The sequence below is a fragment of the Lactuca virosa genome, chromosome 9, assembly GCF_052849685.1.
Source record: "Lactuca virosa cultivar CGN04683 chromosome 9, Lactuca_virosa_CGN04683_v6, whole genome shotgun sequence".
NCBI classification, from domain to species: Eukaryota; Viridiplantae; Streptophyta; class Magnoliopsida; order Asterales; family Asteraceae; genus Lactuca; species Lactuca virosa.
Window position 1 is genome coordinate 181,823,495 of NC_136434.1, and position 23,274 is coordinate 181,846,768.

The 23,274-nt window shown below is 35.0% G+C and overlaps 1 protein-coding gene across 1 annotated transcript; it reads left to right on the forward strand.

Moving 5' to 3' along the window:
• Positions 1 to 2,635: 2,635 nt before the first annotated feature.
• LOC145141045 (F-box protein At3g07870-like) lies at positions 2,636 to 4,105 on the forward strand. The gene is made up of 2 exons (XM_079074394.1): positions 2,636 to 2,759; positions 2,833 to 4,105. The coding sequence occupies exon 2, from the start codon at positions 2,860 to 2,862 to the stop codon at positions 3,988 to 3,990; it is 1,131 nt and encodes a 376-aa protein (XP_078930520.1). The 5' UTR covers positions 2,636 to 2,759; positions 2,833 to 2,859; the 3' UTR covers positions 3,991 to 4,105.
• The last annotated feature ends 19,169 nt before the right edge of the window (positions 4,106 to 23,274 follow it).

Genomic DNA, 23,274 nt, shown 5'->3' on the forward strand with positions numbered 1-23,274 from the left:
ACAAGCTCCAATGCAACCAACACTTCTTCAATGAGTTCCTTCTTCTCCATGGTGCACCAAGAACACTCCAAAGCACTTAAAAACACCTTCTCTTTTGCTCACAAGGCTCAATCTATGGTTAGGGTTTCAAGAGAGGTTGTTAGAGAGGTGGAGGCTGAGAATGGAGCGGGTTTGGGGAAGTTAAGGAGCTTAAATAGGGCTCAAACCATGAATATAGGGTTTAGGAACTGATCGCGTATGTCGAGCATACTCAATTTACGCCCTGCGTACTCAGGCATACTTAGTACACCCAACGTACCCAATTTACGTCCAATGTACGCGGCTGACCCAAAAATCGCCCTAACTTCAAATGGTCATAACTTCTTCGTTTCAACTCCGATTTTGACGATCTTTATATCCATGAAAAGGTGTTGAGAAGCTCTACAACCCTATCAACTCTCTTTTGCCTTAAAACTTACCGAACTTAAATCCTAAATTCATGAAAGGCTCGAACTATCACTTTACGGTTATACCCTTGGGCTCCAAAGCACCAACCGAACTCTCGGATCACCTAATCTACATTACCCACACTCAAAGGGGACTAAGTCTCTTTCCCAAAGGCCTTATGCCTTATGATAACTGTTCTTCTAGTCACGACCCCGAATTATGAAACGATTCGAAACTTGGTGTTGCACAAATGCTACCAGTTAATAATTAGTAATTAACGAGTAACAAACCCTAACGATATATATGCTATTACTCCTAGCAACAAAATACTATAACAACAAATGTATGTATGTAATATAAATTAACACAAATTACTACTAACAAATGATAATAATTATCACCTAAAGGAGTACTGATTAAGAGTAATTTTATACCTTAAGAGAGTTCGAGAGGTAGCTGAGAAAGAGAAACCAAGTCACCGTCCGGTTAGACTCCTAGTGTAGTAACGGCAGTGCGCTCGGTGCAACGGTGGTGGCGCCGAGGTGTTTTACTTGCATCACAAATCGTAATTTAAGGACTACAGAAAGAAGCGGCGGAGAGGATATTTTTCTTTGTTTACGTGACAGAGAGAAAGAAACTCAACAACCAGAAATTGGGGTTGCCCTAATTACGATGTGAGCCTATTGCTGATATTGGCTTATTATTAACAACGAATATTAACTTATATTTTGTGTAATTTAGACACTCGTAATGGCTTATGAAGTGTGGGATGCATTGCCGAAAGATCCAAGTACATGTTTGATACTTCCTTCGCAAAATATGTCTTTGCCTGTGTCTCTTCACCTCTTCACCTGAAACAAATCTACAAATTCAATGAAAAAAATAAACAAAGGCAGAACTCAGAAGACAAATTTTAACGTAATTGAAAAAATCTCATTTCTGTAAACTTTGTCTATTAGGCATTTCTTTCTGTATTAAGTCAGAAAGAAACAACCATGATAACATATATAGATGACTGATGTTTGAAAAATATTTAAGAAAAACACTTCAATTCAAACTTAAAGAAACGAAGGAAAACTTTGTAGAACATCGGGACTTATTGGGGAAAGTTTATTTTCCTGACTTTCTATATTAAGTCGAAAAAAAAAACACCTACATATTACTTACCACATTAAGTCTATAAAGTCAAACAACCACAAACAAGACCTTTTGTTTTAATGTTATAAGTTGTAACATCATCCATATCAATATTCAATACTAAAACACAAAACCATTAAAATTACCTCTCTTGATCTAGGAATTTCGTATTTTAGGCCCACATGCCTTGTATTCAATATTTTTGTATCTTAGTGTCTCGTCTAAAAACTCTCATGCAGTAGCGGACCTAGGAGGTTCCAATGGTCTCGGGCCACTACTTAATTTTAGTTTTGAAGTGTTAATATATATATATATATATATATATATATATATATATATATATATATAGTATTATTTAAGGTGCAACCATTAAAAAAAGTTCGCCTATTAGTATATGTTGAGTGATTTTTTTTTGTGACACCACTGCTATAAATTCTTGTGTTTGTCACTGCTTGTAAAAATAAAAAAGTTCCTTATTTCCTGTTCAAGCTTGATTCAAAGATTAAGTGAGGATGTAAATTAGTCGAGGTGCTCTCGAGTTACTCGCTTATCTTGTTAAAAACTCGAGCTTAATCTATAGCCAACTTGACTAATGGCACCGACAATGCCACAACAAAATGAACACATGATAATGTGATATTCAAACTGAACAACATTAGACATCGAGGGGATTATGGTTCAAATACTTACCGAAAATCAAACAACATTTCTACTTTTCCGATCCATAAATCTATGATACATGGCCAAACTAATTTAAGGGACGCGGCCAGATATTTAACAGTTCCTATTTGTCATCAAAGTAAAATATTTTCTGAAGTTTCTCTAATCTCTATTATAAAACGCAAAAATACACCAAAAAAATATGTAAATCACCATGAATAATCGATAACCAGTATCAAGCCTAAACCACTATTTAGATATTAGGGCGGATTTAAATAGCGGAAGGGGACCTGGCCCACCTGGGAAGGGGCCCAACTATCGAATCTTTGATCATTCCCCGAATGGCCAATTATAACACTCGAATCTTTTTCTCACAGAAAATAAATGCACTCTCGACCCTGAAGTGTGAATCAAAGAAAAAACCTTCTGAGCCACCGTCACCGCCGCCGCTGGGCAGTGCTGGTTCTCTCGGAGTCTCGCCGACTTGGTTTTAGAGACTTGATCTCTCTTTCTCAATGCTCTCGATCTCTCTTTAGGTAAAAATCTCTTCATAATCAATGCTCCTTTTAGTTGATTGTTATTATTTACTATTAGTAAAATATTTGTTAGGTGCCTGTTAATCTTCTCGATCCATCCATGGAAGACTTACCTGTACCAATCATGGTTGATATTCTCTCAAGACTTCCCGTCAAGACAATCATCCATTGCAAGTGTGTATGCAAAAAGTGGATGGATCTCATTTCCGACTCTTACTTTGCCAATAGTCACATCTCAAGATCATCTGAAATCGTCATGATTCATCATAAATCAAATTATGAAGATAAGCGCGCAGCAGGCATTTTGAAATGGGTGGAGGTGGAAGACGAACTCGATCACCACCATTTACACAACGACCCTGTCATGAGCCTTGACCTTAACCTTGCACCCATTTTCCATTGTTCTGATATACTCCCAGTGGGCTCAGTCAACGGCTTGGTCTGCCTGTGGCAGTGTGTTCCTCAACATGAGAACACTTACATATGCAATCCAGTCACCAGAGAATATATGATTCTCCCAAGGCCACGATTCTACAAAGATAATTTAGCAATAAGTATCGTGTATAGTTTTGGTTTTGGATCACTTACACAGGAATACAAAGTGATACGGATTTTTCACGGGGCTATACCTGAAGATTCTACACCACCATTAGAAGCGGAGGTCTACACCCTTGGCACTGGTCGATGGAGAAGTGTAGGTCCTGTATCATACTCTCTCATCCACAAAACCTATGGGCCATTTTTAAATGGTCATGCTCATTGGACTGTTGCTGACCATGATTCCCCTGAAAGGATTTGTGCTTTTGATTTTCACAAGGAGACATTTGAGTTGTTCCCATCTCCTTCTCCTGAAAGTGAGGAAAATTTTCTAAGTTTGGGAGTCATAAATGATTGTTTATGTCAATCTGATACTGACCACGAGTATACATTCACAGTTTGGGTGATGAAGGAATATGGGATCAAGAAATCTTGGCATAAAGAGTTTGTGATCCACCAAAGTATCAGCTATCATCTTGATTTGCTGTTTTTGGAACCTTTGTATATAATTAAGGGTTTAAAAGATGGAACTATTTTGATGGCATCTTATAGCGACGCACTATTTGTTTACTGTCCTCGGAGGAATGTAATTGTAGATCCGGAAACATTCGCTTGCTATTTCATAGGATTTGCTTATCGTCCTAGCTTTCATAGGCTCCGAAACTTTGAAAACGAGAGAGTTCATGTGTTTTAAAGGTCAAGAGTAGTTCTAGAACGAATATGCATCGTTCTTTTTTTTTTGTGTGTGTGTGTGTCTGTATGTGGTCCTTTTGAGTCCAACATGTTAACTATTGTCGTTTACCTTTCATTTAGCGTTTTCTTATGTGTTTGCAAATGCTAGCTTCTGGTGGGTTATGTCATTGGTTTGCAAATGCTATTTTTTTACAAGTGCTAAACACATCCTACTACATATACTCTTAAACTACATATATTGTCTCGTGTCCGATTATAACTCTCAACCTACGACTGAGGGACACTTTTTCATTAACACCTGATACTGTTAGGCTAGAAATTGAACGACACAGACGCCTTTCCACTTTTGGCATGTGCCAATGGAGAGGTCTTGGCTGTCACGTACAGGCTTAACGGATTGTACGGGCCATTTTTGGGAACAATGAAATATTGAAAAAAGTCATTATTTAAAGTATATCGGTACTTCTTTTTGAAGATATTTGCGAAGATTTGTCAATGAGCTGCTAGAATAAACAAAAAGAGAACAAAACAATGGAGAAAGAGGTGAACAAAGAGAAGAACCGGGAAAGAAACATGGATTCAAAGCCAACCATTTAACTCGGATTGGAAATTGGTATCAGAATGATGTTTTAATTAGTGTTGCTTTCTGGTATGCCTTCTAGACTTCTGATGCATCGGCAGTGGACTCTCAACTCCCCTGGTAAAGATTTAAATGGTTCCTGCAATTATTTTATAACAAAATCTAGGTATCATAAAATAAATATCTAGTAACACCAATGTAAAGATTATGATTAAAAAAAAAGACTTTTCTAGACTTTTTGCTTCAAATCACATTAAAAATAAAAAGTTTTAAGGATTTTGAGGGAATTGACACTCCAATGAATAGAATTTCAATCCCAGTTCCATAGGAATAAACAAACCAAACACGCCTTAAGGACTAAATGCAACAAAGTAGGAACACATTTTCATTATTTGAAATATGGGTCCAAATAGTTAGCTCTTTCAGAAACTCATAGCTTCAACTTGTATAGTTATATAGATGAAGTTAATAGATTTTACTCATTTAAGTTAGTTCTCACGCACGTAACACCCTTAACTTAAGAAAGAGAGAAATTGTTAAAAAAAGTATACCAAAGAATATCCAAGGTTCATAAAAAGTAATACAACTTACCATGAGAAGATTCTGCATCTAAGATTAGATCAAGTGCATAAGCAAAATAAGGAACTTGACAACTTAACCCGCAGAGGTCGAAATCATCTTGAATGAACTCATCATCAATTTGCAAGGCTATAATTGTTAAGCAGGATAAAGATCGCATACCAACATGTTGAAAGACCTATATAGCATACATTAAATTCAAAATTGTAAATTTCTACCAAGTAGTTTGATTTTAAGGAAAACAACTCCAGGTTCAACTAATTCAAATGGAACTGTTATGAGTGCATACAAATTTCATTCCAATTTAACTGAAAAACTGAAAACATTTATCTGATTTTTGTATGAAGATGAAAATGTTATAAAAACACCCTGAATACAAAGACTCTCAGAACCCATAACCAAATTCTTGATTAAATACTTGAAATCAGTCACAAATTTAAAAATAACCTGATCCAAAAATACAAATTACAAACCCTCATTGTCGGTAAAGAACAATGAGAAAGCGGCGGGAAGAGATTTTTGGAAAAATTCCATTGTACAGAAAAGAAATGGAGCAAGAGAAACACATAAGAACTGAGCCCAAGATAAACCAGCCAGCTTAAACTTAAACGAACCAACTAAAAGAAAAATTGTTTGGCTTGGCTCAAAACTTGCTACTGTTTGTAAGCATACTTGGAATTTATTGTATATATAATGGATAAAAGTTTGAATAAATTACATTTTTTGTTCATGTGTTGGGATGTATAGAACTAATGGAGATTTTCCACAACCGTTACAGCAGGATATTAATTATGTATGAGAAATCCCTATTAGTTTTAAAGTAAATTTGATATAAAAAGTTGGTGTAAATCGAAATTATTAAAAAAAAAAACTTCAGCTATACAAAAACCATTTTTTGAAAATTTCTAAACTAGATAGTATTTAATAATGACCGATTTATTTTCAGAAAATAGTCTTTGTGTAGCTGATTTCTTTATATAATTATTTTATCATAAAGATAAAATAATAGTCATCTTTTAAAAATAAATCTTTCTGTAATATGATACAACTTATATAACACAACTTATTTGTTTCTCTTATTCTTAAATCTTGATCATAATGTGGTCATTTTAATTAGTGGTCATGTTATCATAAAAAAAATATTTTTATCTCAAAGTTTCAAAAGATTTTATTATTTGGTGTCGGCTTCAAAAGTTTTGAAACTTAAAAATAAAACTAAAAGTAGTTTAACTTTAAAGAAAAAAGATTTGCTTTAAGTTCAAAGTATATCTAGTTTGTCAAAATCTAATATGCGGTGACATCGGTATGCACTATATTTTTATTAAATTCACCACGATATACATACATAAATAATTTCAACAGTAAAAGTATGAAAATTGTTCAAACAAATTAAGTTGAGACTTTATAACTATATACAAATGTTTAAATAAATTAAATTGAACTATTATAAGTATATATATCAAAGTTAGGACTCAAAATTATATACTTTAAATCCGTTAAAATGTTAGTTAAAAAAGGCCTCGACACACACACACACACATATATATATATATATATATATATATATATATATATATATATATATATATATATATATATATATATATATATATATATATATTATTAGATTAGGTGTTTAAGCCCTTAACTATAATTGGTATATACTTAAATTGATAGTAGCACAATCTTTTTAGGTTGCCCTCAAGACTAGCAACTAGGAATGATGATTTTGGAGAAAGATGTTGAATTTATTATTTGATTAATAAATTAAAATAAATGATTTGTTAATATATTATGAAAATAATATATTAATTTGAAATAGTATTATTTAATTAATATTTAATCAGAAATTAATTAGAATTAATTTTGGGTTTAAAAGAATTAATAAAAAGTGCATCGACTGAATTGTAATTGTTCGATAGTTGGGCAAAAGGTAATATATAACCCTCCATTGGCTATGGACGGTTTTTCCTAAAGGATTGGATGATATCTTCATGCCTAATGAATTCTAGAATTATCCTTGGAGGATAAACAGGAAAGTGGATAATTACCCGGTTTAAAATTATCTTGGATTTGGGTTTGTCTAGGGTTTCCTGACTGCAGTATAAATAGGGATATACCCTATGGATTTCGGCCATCCCTTCTTTTGAAGCACCAACTGAAAATTTGAAGCCTCTCCTCTTTCTCAATCATTCTTCCATTGCTAGTGTTGGGTGTGAACCATTAGAGGCGTGACATTTGTGATGCTTGCTCTCAAGGCTTCAACAACACAAGGATTTCGATTACTATTACTATATAGTGATTAATGTATGATTATTCTAACCCTATTTGTGAATTTTGAAATGTATAGTAGCATGCTAGGGTTTTATGTTTTGTTGTTCAATTTGTATGTTCAATTAGAGAGAACGTAGATCAAATTATTTAGGGCTGCATGCACACATAGGATTGTTTGTTATGGTCATAACCAATCAGTGGTATCAGAGCGTATGTTTAGTTTTCTATTGAATTGATACAATGGTGAACTTGAACAAGGAGAAGTGAACATAATCGTCATTTTATCAAACATGTCGTGGTGTTCTTCGAACACGGCGTGCTGGCACCCAACACAGCGTGGTGATCATATAACACGTCGTGTTGAGTTGTCAGATCTGAAATTTTGTGTCTTATCTACCTAATCTGCTTTTATATGATAATTATTTGCTATACTTATCCTCCAAATCCGATTTTGGTGTATCTATGATGATAAATTAAAAGCATAGAAGTTAGGAGATAAATATTTGATTTAATTAATTGTTTTTTGTTGATTAAGATGATTATTTTAAGTGTATAAATATATCAAGATATTAATTGAATTAAATAATTAATGTCAGATAATAATTGGTATTTTGAAAAGTTTAAAATACATCCATATGGATCTTATTATTAATTTAAATAAGTAATTAATTAAAGGACAATTAATAAATCCATAAAATGGTTTGAATTTAATTTAATTAAAAGTTTAATTTATTAAAAGATTAAACCCTTGCAATTTTAAAATGTTTTAAAATTCACCTTATGCCATATATTATTAGAAGTTTAATATATATTATATGTATAAGAAAAGTCAGTCGAACCGCTAGTACGCCTCATTTATGAAGCCGATCTATAAGGGGAGTTTAAGGAAGCGGCCTATAAAATGATCGTCACTGGGTATCCAATCTTACCCACCGCTCCCTTGATTGGTGGAGGGTCATTAGTCGAACGAGTTTGATAGGACATAATCTCATTAAAAGTATAATGATATAAAATAACTAAACTATTTTAAGTCCCACTCTTAGTTACTTTAGGAAAATGTGAATTTGTATGCTAATCCATGAAATTGCACATTACACTTTATAAGTCGTTAGTGGAGCGCGTGTGGCTAACCGACACACTAATGTGGGACTAATAAAAGATGGTAATGGGTGTCTCGAAAATTATCGTTGATTAATGGAGCGTGTGTGGTTAACCGGCACATTAAAATAGAGATGATAAATGACATCAAGAGTACCAAGCTAATTTGCATGGTTATTCACATATTGTTTGAGATCCTCGGCATCGCAGTCACAAAAGTGAGAGCATAATCGAGATTAAACATGTCATTGAATAGTTCAATGAATCTCAAAAGATCTAGGAGTTTCATGAGATTGAAATTGGTAAAAGCTTTACCTACCTAAAATAGATTCGAATTTGATTATGACATCCCTCATCAAAGTTCGAATCGAAAATATGGATCTCAGCCTTAATTTAAATTTATGGGTTAATAATTAAGGGTTAATATCAACTAACTTGAATTCTTTTTTCTCCTATTATAGATGTCAAGTTCAGACAACAATGGTATTCCTCGTTCTTTGGGAAGTGGTTTTCCTCCATCTGAAGATGATCTTCCACATGTTGATCAAGGTGAAAGAATGTTCCCTTCTTCGAGCAATGGTGAAACTCATGATCATGCTTCTTCAACTCTTCCTCCTCCTCCTCCAGTGACTCTCCCCAAGTCATGTTTTCTTCAATTTGAAAAATACGAAGTCACTCAAGCCCTGTTGGCATGTAAACATCAAGATGGAAAGTCTGTGTGCACGCATGTTCTGAAAATGAAATTGCACATTGACAGATTGGGTACGTTGGGTGTCGCTTTCCCAAGGGAGCTAGCCATTGACTTGGTTCTACTTTCGCTTCCTGAGTCATTAAGTCAGTTCATTACAAACTACTATATGAGGGACCACGACGTGACCCTAATTGATCTGGCACATATGTTGATTGTTGCTGAAGCAGAAATGCTTAAGAGCACAAGTCAAGCAAAAGTGTTTGAAGGATCTGTCTCCCAAATTTCCATGGACATTGACGATGGCAACAATGGTAGTCCATAAAAGTTTTCTCTTCCCAATGGAAAGTGATCGGCCAAGGTCAAACCGTTTGACCATATGGTAAATAGAAATGCTAGTTCTGAGATAGTTCCATGTGTTAATCCAGAAAGGTCCATATGTCTCTATTGACAATTAAAGGGGAATTGCTTGTGAAGCCGCCCTGACTACCTGAAAGATCTTAGAGATGGCAAAGTCAAGTCGTGTGACTCTACTTCAGGTACATCCATTATCTAACTCTATTATTTTAATGAGTTCCTATTCGTAGATTCTTAATACATGATGTAGTGATCACATTTTGATGTTTTTCAGGATCTAAGAGAAAGAAGGAAGCTTAAGAAGAGTAAGTTGAATCTGATCGTGAGAGATGGATTACTGTCACATGATTCGATGATCAGATTTTTGAGCTACTGCTTAGGAGTTATGATAGATTTCTTAGGAAATGTCTAGAAACATTGTTTTTCATTTCTGTATTGTAAGGACAAGTTCCAATTTTTCGTTTATTATTAATAAAAGTGAAATTTTGGTTGGTTTACTTTATATTTCCTTGCAATGGCATTTATGAAAGTGTTGGTTACATTTCTATTATGAGCAATATTAATTGTGGATTTGATTCTTGTTATATCACTTATGGTATTGTCATAATTAACCAAGTGAAAAGGAATTCTCATCGCCCAAGTTTCAATTGGATAGAAAATTGGAGTTATGCAATTCGAATTGTGTGATGCATGAGAATCTTGATCTCTGAAAAAATTGTGACTAATTCGTTGATCATATGTTTATATAAGTCAAGTGAAGGACTAATGGATCTAGTACACATTGGTGTATACTATTCAAATCCGCCACAAAGGATGATAAATTTATTTGTCATGATTTACTAATGTTTCAGTAAACATGGTTGTGTTCATAAGATTAAGCATAATTCTAATACCTTGAAAGCGTTTCAATAGGCAGCAAAACGAATAAGAAGAATATGTTAGGCAGAAAGGTAAAAGTTTCTCCAATCTGAAAGGAAAGGAGAGTACTTTAGTATCATGTTTTATGACCATCTTAATGATTGTGGACCATGTCACAATTGATCCTCGAAGAACATCCTAGTGCAATTGTTTGACTAAGAAGAGGAATCGAATATTGTTGAAATGGTTAAATCATGAGATGTGGAGTAATAATGTTTCATACTAATTAGGTTTATAACACTTCATGAAATGTGGAGTAATAATGTTTTCTTACTTTAGCACATTTGGAATTAGAAGTTATAATGTTTTGGTTAAAAACAAAGGATAAACTAAGACCAATTCATGAAGTGTTTCTTGTTGGGAATCCACACTAACTTTTGAATATTTGTTTTTTTGCTCGTCAAGGAATGTTCCTTGAGAGAGAAATTTATATGTCAAGAAGTTAGTGGGAGTCTTAAGGATCTTGAAGATTTTCAGGAGTCAATCAAGAATAAACCTTTTAGTTATCATTAGCACACGACCTGAAGTTGATGAACTGTCATGTTAAGTTGACTCATTCTTGTTTCTATGCACCTTCCAGTTGGGTTGGCAATGCGTAGAGTTCTATGGTTCTCATTTGACTGCAAAAGGCAGAGCACATTGGTTAGTGATAGTACATTGATTAATATGAGTGAGCTGCTTAATAACATGGAAGCACTGGTAGGCCCTTGTGCTACAAAAAGGCAAGAAATTATGAACAAGTAAAGTTCAGTCCATGAAAGCTAAATTAAAATTTGAATTTTTCATAAACCTTGTCTTATGATTGTAGGTTGAAAATGATGGATTCATATGGATGGGAACGTATATACCATAAAATCTAGGTGGCAAAGTTTTCGCTCCAGTTCATGAAAATGATTATGTGGAAACACTTTCCCTAGTAGACTTTAAAGATTTGATAAATATCATTATGATTAGTGATGGTGATAATTGTGTTCTCAAATTCGTAATATGATTACGTATCCCTTTTCATAGTTCAAATTGTGAGAAATGGCAAGGAATCGTTGGAACTTTCAGGACATATAGCTATAAGTTTTGAAAGGGTTTAAACACACACATATTCTATCTAATGAAGGTGTATAAGCTTGAGAAGTCTAGATGAAGACTTATCGAAGCATCACACATCAGAAATCTGCACTTTAGTAAGGAAGTAAAAAAATATTGATTTCTAGAAGTCCAGTTGATTTATGGATACATGTCAAAGCTAGTGGGAGCATAAGTGTTATGCTACTCGGAGCATAATTGTTATGCTAAGTGTTGCAAGTTGGCAATACTAATTCTAGGATACAAAGATTTCAAATTTGAAAATTGCAAAGTTTGGGAATTATTTTGATATAAAAGGATTTAGGGGAGTGGGCACTCATAGTTCGTTTCAAATCAAAAAGTTTAGATTGAAAGTTCTAAAAGAACTTAGTCTTGGACATATATGAATATCGTGTTGAATTGGTTCAACATATGAAATTCAATATATTGAAATATTATAACAATAGAGACTAAATATATATCAGGTCTCTATGTAAGACATTATGAATCGAGTCCCATATGCTTCGGATATAGGATTGATTACATATGCTATAATATTCGCTTGTTCTGTTTTTCCAAATGCCTAGGGCATTGAGAGGGAAAAGGACTAGAACTTTGTGTGATTAAAGTTGAATAACTGACAAGAACAATATGAGGTTATACCAAAGGATTGGTTTCTTGTGGACAGTTAGAAGTATAGTATTGGTTGGAAGGACCATAGTGACATGTTTTGATGATTCTTTATCAAAATTGATGGTCATATGAGAATATGGAAATGTTTCCATAATAGGAGTTGATTATTAAAATCTATATGTGAGTTAGAAACTTTAATGCAAGGAAGATGTTCAAGGAGTGTACCTTGAATTTAAAACTTCGTTACCATGGAATTGTTTTTAGTAACAAAAGGTCCAATGGAACATTTTGTAATATCGTTGGCAAAGTCTCAGTGAGTTTGAAGCCTCGACATCACAAAAGGATATTGCATTTAAGGATGAACTCTAACACATTTAGTTGTAACAAGAATTTGAAATTGTGAAATGAGCATCATTGGAATAGTGTCTAATCGATCTGTTCACAAAGGAAGGACCATAGAGAGACATAGTATTCATGTTTATAACATGGCATGACTGATGTTTAATTCAAATGTTTAGTTGATTACTCGAAACATTATACAATGAATAAAGTCTAATTAATATGGTGATTAAATAATAAGATTTTTATTTGTATTCAGTAGTTTTGAGACCATAGTTAGTTAGGTTATTATTGCGTTTTAGTTTGCATGTTTCATGTTGAGAGAAAAACTTGGGAAAAACACTTGAACAAACGTTAGTACAAGATAATATTTGCAGAATTAGTTAATCTCAAGGGATCTTGAAAGCTCAACAATAATAAGTTAGAGTTGTTAGATAGTTAGCTGCGGAATAATAAAGTGCTAAAAAGTAAAGGAAATGTAAATGACAACAAGTTATATCAAGTATACACCAAACTAATTCATAACGAGGTTTGCATTCAAACACAAGTTAGTATGTGTGATCAGTTTAAGGTGAAGAGGATCTTCGAAGACAATAAGATAGATATATGAGGAAATGATCTTAATATATCATAATGAAAGTTCAGAAAGATCGATAAGATACATGAGGAGAAGAAGTGATAAAGAGATGCGTATTGATATATGAAGACGGAGACTCTATATATAGAGTTTCATAAAGTTACATCTTCAATAAATTATAATAGACTACTGACTTCTAAGTGACCATGACAATGCAATGCTAATACACTAAGTTAATTAATGTAACAAAAAGTCTTCACTACGGCAGAGAGGTTGCGGTTCAACTCCGGATCAAACATCTGTTGCGGTGGAAAAGCTGATTGTGGTAGACAGAATTAAGATTGCGGATAAGTTGAGAGGGTCACTTTATGTAACAACATTTTCCCCCAAAGTGACCTATATAACTTTCTTGTTTATTTATCAAGTTTCAAGAATTTGATGAGGATCCACTAGAACTTCCTCACTTCACTCAGCTAGTTGATTCTTCTAGTTATCTCAAACTTCACTTCATCTGTTGTGTTTTTGGATCTTTAAACCGAAGTCAGAGTCACTTCCAGTTGCTTTCGAGTCAGTCTATGTATTGCAGTAACATGAATGAAGTATTTGATGCCACTGTTGGTTTTCTTGAACACAACTCCTAACTCTGGGAAGTTGGTTACACCGAGAGACATTTCTTGGTAGCCTTCAGTGAAGCTTGGAGTGGGATCAAGAGGTGGAAAGTTAAACTTCTTGGTAAACACAAGGTAAATATCCGCATCTATCTTTCTGAAGTTAAAAACAAGTGTCTTGAGAAACTCACAAGCTTTCTCATAAGCAATCTTCATCTTTGCGTGCTTTTCGGATTTGAATTGGAAGACTCTAGCAATCAGAAACACTTCCTCAGGGTTCATGCAGGGAAATTCAGCCTGCGTCCTTATGTAGTCATCACCTCTCCTTGTGAGTGTATACTGAACGAAATCAGTCTTCATAAATTTCCTCACCTTGTAATTCTTCACTGCTGATGGTCTGTCATTAGACTAGATGTTTTCAAAGTCAGTCCCATGCTTGGCATGAAACTGATTTAATCGTTCAAACTCGAGGGGGAGTCTTTGATCCTCAGGAAGACTTAGATCAAAAGGCTCGAAGACTGGGAAGAATTTGGAGTTGGGTGAGACAAGAATATCCCAATATTTGTCGGATGGAAGTTCAGCATAGGTTTAAATGGGCCTGTAATCATCATTAAGGAGTGTTCTGGTGGGATTGACCCAAGAATTGATTAAGGTTTCATCCATGGTTGTATTGAAACCATGTTCTTTCAATATCTGTTCAACTAACTTCGCAGCCCTCCAATCTCTTTTCTTTTGCTGAGTGGCCAGTGAGTCGCTTGAATGTTTCGAGGACATATAGGGTTCCAGATTTTTGAATTGCAGGGGAGTTTCAACAGATGATGATTATTGCGGATCCTGTTTCAGTGGAGTTTGTTTTGGAGAAGGTTCCGGAGTTGGTTGTCTTGGAGGAGTTTGTCCCGTAGATAGTTGTGGAGTAGCACTTCTTTGAGGAATTGCATGAATTGGATGATGAATTGGAATTCTTGGAGGAGTGATGTGAATGGCCTTGATGAAGATGCAGATGAGAGTGTGGAGGGGACTCATGAAAGAACCTCTTTCTAAACTTTACAATATTATTCCAAACATGCTACATGCATATTCATAAACATATTTTACATATATGGTCTTATTACAAAAGACTGGATACAAACCGACTATTAAGATTTTTGCAAAGTTGTATATATTACATAGTTTCCCAGGAATTTATACACTAAATACAAAAGTTATAATACTATCTATTCTACATCATCTAACAGTACATAACTATACTGGATGCATATCACCTGCAATAATTAAACACTGAGAGGGATAAGCGGTGACGCTTAGTGAGTTCAATAACAGTTACAATATAATGTTATGCCATATATATATCAACATGACAAAAACAAAGGGGGACAGAGAACAACAAAGGCATATGAGTATCATCTGACATGCTTTCCATATCAACAAATAATCTGATTCAAAGATTTACAATCAATGAGACATAACAATTTCAACTTGATATACATCAATAAGACTTCTGCCCATATGGCATGGAAAAATAAACGATTTCTGAATAAATATTTTGCTAGCACTTTACAGGCTTTTCAGCCCTACCTAGCCTTCTGCCAATGCCAAAGGAATGCTTAATCATTCACTTCATGGTCAAAGGCTACATACCAGTACCCAAGTGATGCTTAGTCATTCACTTCAAGTCAAAGGTATATCTCTGTTACCAAAATAATACGAGACATGTTCTACATGGCCAAAGGCTCAAAGCCAATTCCAGTAGTTATACGAGTCATGCTTTACATAGCCAAAGGTATAAAACCAGAATAACAAAGGAAAGCACATTGAACATATAACACATAACATACAATTGTCCCTATATTGAACTCACCGTGAAATAACCGAATGGTAAAATGTTGATTTGGGCAACACTTCGTCTCTAAAAACGACTTTCTTTGACGAAACCGGGGATTTTAGTTGAAAACCGGGCCTTGCGCGGGCAGAGTTTCAACTCGACAAACTTTTTTTCTTGGAGACTTCGGGGCTCCAGGCTTGCTTCGGGTGCTAGGGGTTTTCCCAAGGCTTCGGGGGGTGTAGGATAGGCTAAAAGTGGTATAGAGAGTGAAAGAGAATAAGATTTGTAAACAAAAATTCGGAGGTCTCTCTTGCTATTTATAGGAGGCTGATGCCTCGCATTATGCTGGGCGTAATATCCTGGTACGCGGGGCGTACTACCTTGCGAGCCACTACGTTGGGCGTACGAAGGGATCATCTCGGACGTGTCAAGGCTACGAAACGTGACACTCATGCGAAGGAGTAGGGAGGATGACAGACTCCGGGTCTCTTACACGAGTACGCTGGGCGTACTTCGGTACGTTGGGCGTACTTCGGTACGCTGGGCGTACTCCTTCAGACCAGCCTCAAAGTTTGTGCCCAAAACTTCAAAAATTTGTATCTTTCGCATACGAGCTCCGTTTTTAACGTTCTTTATATCCACGTGTAGGTGAGATTATGCTCTACAACTTTCATTTAGATTCCGTAGGCTAATTTTGACTTTATTTTTAATGTTGTATTTTTAACGGGCCGGGACAGGAAAAGTCCGTTAAAAATATCATAACTTCTTCATCTGACGTCCGTTTTCGTCTGTCTTTTTACCGTTGTACTACTATTGACGAGATCTTTGATTCTCGTTTAGATTGTGTCGACTAAAAATCACTCAATCTTTATTTCGAGTTTCAGGCTGTGTACTGCTATGCCGATTCTTGGGAAAATCATAACTTCCTCATACGAAGTCAGATTTCGACGTTCTTTTTATGAAAATTCTCGGTTTAACGAATACCACGACTTTCATTTAGATCACTTAAGCTAAAAAGTAGTTTATCGAAAACTCACTTTTTACGTCATATGGCGTCGTGCCGGTTCTGTCGCGAAACTTCAATAAATCATAACTTCTTCGTTATAACTCGGATCTTAGTGAGGTTTTCGCCTAAACGTTTCTAACGAGATAATTTACAAATTTAAATAACATTATTTTTACTTAGTTCCAACTTAAATTTTACATTTTCATTAATTTCAATATTTGACTTTTGATTGGAATCTCATAAAACTTCCAATACATCCCGAATGATGCTAAACATAGTTTTACTTGAATTTTCATAAAACTATCTTGTTAAAAATCAATGCTCAAAACCATATAATATTTATTAATATTCATTTTTTTACACAAAACACGATAACTGAACGTGTATGTTACAAATACCTCCTCATTTTGAGGATTTCGTCCCCGAAATCACAACGATTTAAACAAATGGGGATATTTCATTCTTATCTCATTCTTATTTTCCCAAGTATAATTTGGGCCTCGATGGTGTTTCCACTTAACAAGCACCAACTCCACTTCTTTATTACGTAATTCAGTTGTTCTTTCGTTTACAATTTCTTTAGGCTCTTCTACATATCTTAATTTATTATCCAGTTTCACCTCGGATAATGGAACTGGTTCATCATATATGCTCAAACATTTACCCAGATAACTCACATGAAACACATCATGAATACTTGCCAAATCTTCAGGCAATTCCAAGCGGTATGCTTGTTTACCAATTTTCTGGACGATTTTGAAAGGACCAACAAATCTAGGAGTTAGTTTTCCTTTCTTCCCAAATTGCATAATGCCTTTCCATGGGGATACCTTCAATATTACAAAATCAACCACCTAGAGTTCTATAGGTCGCCTCTTCTTTTCTGCATAGGACTTCTGTCGATCCTGGGCCACTTTCATTCTTTCTCGTACAATTTGAATATTGTCAGTGGTTTCTTGAATCATTTTAGGACCACCAAGGACTTTCTGTCCTACAACACGCCAACATATTGTAGTATGACATTTACGACCATATAATGCTTCATATGGTGGAATTTTGATTGAAGTGTGGTAACTGTTACTATATGAAAATTCGACAAGAGGTAAGTACTTATCCCAGTTACCACCGAACTCCAAGACGCATGCACAAAGCATATCTTTTACCGTTTGGATTGTTCTCTCCGTCTGACCATCTGTCTGGGGATGATAAGTTGTGCTGAGAGTAACACGAGATCCCAATTCATATTGCATACTTGCCCGAGAATGAGAAATGAAGCTACTATCACGATCGGAAGTAATCTTTAGCGGTACGCCATGTCTCGCAACAGTTTCATCCAAGTATACTTGTGCGTATTTCTTTATTGGAGCTGTCTCACGCATGACAAGAAAATGTGCACTCTTAGTTAGCCGGTCGACAATTACCCAAAGCCTATTATTCTGTCTAGCAATCTTTGGAAATTGGAGCAGCACTAGACATAAAGTCAGTTTAAAATTCTATTTGCCTATCCGGGGTAGTCTAGGCAAATCATCGGGGAAAGCGTCACGATATTCGGGAATATCATTTACAGTTTTCTTCTCCTCTTTTGAGATATCAATGGTATAGGCTAGATAAGTAGAATACCCCTTCAATATAAGTTTACGAGTTTTTAGGAAGGAGATTATTTTTAAGATTTTAAGTCTTTGTTTACCGTAGACGTAAATAGGATTCTTCCCTTCGATAGGGATGCATACCATCTTTTCGTAACACAAGAGTTCTGTGCGGTTCTTTGACAACCAATTCATTCCGAGAATAATTTCAAAGTTGGGCAATGAGATAGGAATCAGGTTAGCAAGAAAACTACAACCTTCAATTTCTATGACACAATCTCTATAGATTTTATCAGCAAGTAATGATACACTTCCCGCGATATCTACATGAAATGATTGGGTGAATGTATAATAAGCAATTTGAAAAGAATGCGCAATTTCATGAGACACAAATAAATCTGAGGTATCAGAATCAAATAAGATGTAAGCAAGTCTAGAGTTGACGAGAAATGAACCAGTCACAACATTCGGGTCCTCGTGTGCCTCTTTTATGGTAATCTGAAATGTACGGCCTTTAGCTAAACGATTGTCAAATTCTTCAAACTTCTTAATTGATGGCAGTGCTCAAACCTGCACTTACTCTTCTTTCTCTATTGGGCTCTCGGTCCTAATCTCCGAGTTAAAAAACTCAATTTTCATTGTAGACTCCTGCTCCTTCTTAAATTTGATTTATAGACTCAACCCAAGATAAGGTCTTCACTTTTGCTACAACAACAATTCGAATGGTCATATTCTAATGAACTTTGATTTCATAATGCAAAAGACAGACAACGAATCATACTCTTATTTCTATTAGTCAAACACTATCATAGAAGAAACCCTCCTTTATGTTGTAATGTGATATAATGTCTTCATAACTAGTAGCATTTCTAGATAATAGTTGCTTAGTCCTGTAATGAAGGCTGTTATACTTTTATCGACTACCTCGACCATCTCCTTCTTCAATCTTCCGACTGAAGTTTCGCTTCTTCACAAGACATGGTTCTCTAAACCAATCAATTCACTTCACAAATTTATATTAATCAGACTCAATTCTTTATGACCACTAAGGTCTGAACGAAAAAAAATCATTTTCTTAGTCATCACCGAAACGAAGGTAATGACATTTACTAGCTTCTTGGTCACCTTATGACTTTCCCTGATCCAAGTATGAGTCATGTGCTTCCAGTAGTATAGGCCTCTACTACTATTCACACCTACTCATACTCGACCCAAGTATTGTCTCGTAGTTCCCAAGTCACTATACAAAAGTTTTCACAAGGCAACTTATCACACCTGAGTATGTTCCAAACAAGCACATAAAACAATTTCTCCTAGAGTCAACTAGGGATTTCACATTTCTATCAAACGTATCTTGGATTTCTTAAATTCACCTTCTAGAATTCTTTTATGCATAAGCTCGATCTAACATATCCTAATATTTTTCCTAGGTCGATAGGAATTTCACTTCCAAATTCTTCATATAAATTCTTTCTCGGGTAGTGTCTACTCTGCAAGATACACTATACCAGAATTTACCCTAGTAGTGTGGAGACAAACGGTCTCTAACTATCTGCATCATCTTCTAACTCATGCAAGTCACCATGCACATTTATTCATTTCATTATCCTTTCATGACATCGTCATTCCTTTATATGGGAAAATTTTCCTCTCATGGGTGTATCTTTTAAGTCTACTTCATAGGAATCTATCTGTCACACCCCCAAACCGGAACGTCGGAAACGTTCGGGGGCGGAGGACATCATGTTTAGTATCACAAGACATGCATCATAGTAATCAAAGTAACAAACAACCATTGTATTAATATTAAAGTGTTTACAAAGTAGCGATTCACAAAAGATTGAATCCAAAAGTAAATAACAAAACAAGACATGAAGCTACTATGCTCCATCTTCTGAATCCCAGCACGCGTACCTGTCTACTAGTTACCTGAGAATACAAGTTATTTTGAAAGAGTAGATCAGCATTTAAGCTGGCGAGTTCATAAGTATTTATGTGATGTATTAGTAAGTTGAAAGCTCTTTTAAAAGTTCGCATGTTCCTCCAGAAGATCCTATATCTTCTGATATGATGAAAAATAAGTAAAAATGACTCTACAATCTTTTCTATAAATACTAAATGGATACAAATTATATAGAATTCAGATCAAACAAACAATCGATTGTGTGAATCTGCCCTAAGCCCACAACCAAACAAGGAACAGGGAATGAGGAGGAAGTCACACATCCCATTGTTTGTTAGATCTTTACTGTATATAACCGTGGTGCATTCATTTGGTATTCATGGAGTTAATTGTAATAGTTCCTTTATTTTTGATGAAAACATTCTTTAAGAAAACCCTTATTTCTTTTAGTAAAAATGGTAACCACAATAGTTCATTCTATAATCACTTAGTTTATACTAGCTATATATAATCTAATATTGAACAGATAGTTAATTGTGTGAATCTGCCCTAAGCCCACAACCAAACAAGGAACATGAAGTAAGGCGGAAAGCACACACCTAACTATCTGTCGGATATTACATATATATAACCCTGATGTGTAAACTAAGGTATTATAGAATTAACCACTTAAGGTCCTTTAAGTTGTACTGGTTTAATAAAATGGATTAAACCTTTCACTGATAAGTTTCTAGTTTAGTTTACTCAATGTTCTATCTGAAAGTATGTTTTTGTACTAGAAAACAGTGTATTGAATTTGTATATTGTGACCTGACCTATACCTGGTACTCCTTATGATTTCATGGTGTATACGGAATATATATATAGTTAAGATCGAATAGATAGTAGACATGGTGCATCTGATCTAAGCCCACAACCAAAAAAGGAATATGAAATGAAGCGGAAGGCACACATCCTACTATCTGCAGGACTCGATTAATATATATCCCTGATGTATCTACCGAGGAATCATAAAGTTAGCATTATAGGCCCCTTCTAACTGAATATTCATGTTACGAGTAAGTTATGTGGCGTTATTCTAATATTTGAACAACTATTAGATGTAATGAAATCCTGTATTCTTAACGCCTCAGTCGATACTGTTGTGAGTTTGTATATGTTTATGTGTTTTATTTATTATTATCCGGTACTTTGTAGATGTACCCTTTATAAATAACTCCTGTATCATACTCGTGTTTGCTAACCCTGGTACGTTGTATTTGTACCTTTGTTAGTGTAAACCCGGTATGACGTATTATCTCGTGTTTGCTAACCCTGGTACGTGGTATTCATACCTTTGTTAATACAAACCCGACATCGTGTTTGCTAACCCTGGTACGTGGTAATCGTACCTTTGTTAGTACAAACCCGGTGTGATGTATTTTGTATATATTTATGTGTTTTATTTATTATTGTCTGGTACTTTGTAGATGTACCCTTTATAAATAATTCTTGTATCATACTCGTGTTTGCTAACCCTAGTACGTTGTATTTGTACCTTTGTTAGTGTAAACCCGGTATGACGTATTACCTCGTGTTTGCTAACCCTGGTACATAGTATTCATACCTTTGTTAATACAAACCCGACATCGTGTTTGCTAACCCTGGTATGTGGTATTCATACCTTTGTTAGTACAAACCCGGTGTGATGTATTTCCTTAATTTGTTATAAGTAATGAGTTAAAGATATAATCTCTTCCTAGGATACTAGGAATATATAGTATAAGTGTGTAATTCATGATTTGCTCTTCTGTTACAGTTATAGTATGTTCCTCCCTGTACTAGTTATAGTATGTTCCTCTCTGCACTAGCTATAGGATACTCCTCCCTGTACTAGCTATAGTATGAACTCTCTATACTAGTTATAGTATGCTCATCCCTGTACTAGCTATAGTATGAACTCTCTGTACTAGTTATAGTATGTTTCTCTCTACACTAACTATAGTATGAATTGAACCCCTAAACTATACCTATTATAGTTTACTAGTATGTTTGTTTGAATTGTCACTACCTTGAAATAAAGACTCATTTATCTACTAAGTTATGATTGTACTTTGAAAACGGAGTTTTATAAACCATAAAGTAACATAACTTTAAAAGAGTTTTTGCAATGATTTGATCACTTATAAACACATAAGCAATCCTTAAAAATGATGTTTATCACAAAACATTTACACAATTATCATTGTGTTCAACTTGTATTCCCCCCCTTAAAAGCATTTAAAACATTTAAAAGATTGATTATAGGGGTATGAACTCACCTTATATGGGTTATTCAATTGCAGCTTCGCGTAAGGATCAGAAGTTCCACGAATGAATTTCCAAGACACAAACGAGTCCTAAATGACATATAATGGCATATATAGGCATGTAATTAGTGTTTTACACAACGAACATGCAAGAAAACAACCTTAGGGACTAGGAAACACTTGAACTAAGTGCTACAATCACATGTGATTGATCAAAGGGGGTTTAAGTCCACAACATGGAGTGTACGACCAAGGTGTGTACGGCCATGGAGTGTACGGCCGTACACTCATGGAAAACATGCATAAGGAAGGGTGTTTGATCCATGGGGAAGCTAGTGTGACAAATGCACAACCAAAGGATGACGAAGGCTTTCATTTTGGAGGGTTTTGAGGTGTGTACGGCCACACCAAGTGTGTACAGTCGTACACACTCCAAGATGGGTGCATTTTGGGTCTTAAGTCAAAGGGGTTCAAGGTTTCTAGAGTTCTAAGGGGTACCAAGTGACTAGCAAGTGTTTTAGGCCTTAGATTATGGACTACACAAGGGTATACGGCCATAGATTGAGTGTACGGTCGTACACTCTTGATGTTCTTGAGTTTTGAAGATGTTTCATGGATGAAATCATGGATTCTTACTAGATAATGGAATGAATCAACTAACAATGGAAGAATACTTACTTTCTTTGAAGATCTAGATGAATAAGTTTGATGATAGTTGAGAGAGAATGGAGTTGTTTGCGGCCAAAGAAGGAAGAAAAGAAGAAAATGAAGTGATCTTATATATATAGGAGATGGTGTACGGCCACATTGAGTGTACGGCCGTACACCCATGTGTACGGCCGTACACTCCTCTTGAAGGAGTGTATGGCTTGAATACAACTCGATGAACTGAAGATACCATATCCCTATACCCAATCCTTAAGTGTACTAGGCTTAGAACTCATAAAACTATCCTTAACAATGCTAAAAG

Coding starts and splice junctions, on each gene's coding strand:
- LOC145141045 (XM_079074394.1), top strand. CDS start 2,860: ATGGAAGACTTACCTGTACCAATCATGGTTGATATTCTCTCAAGACTT.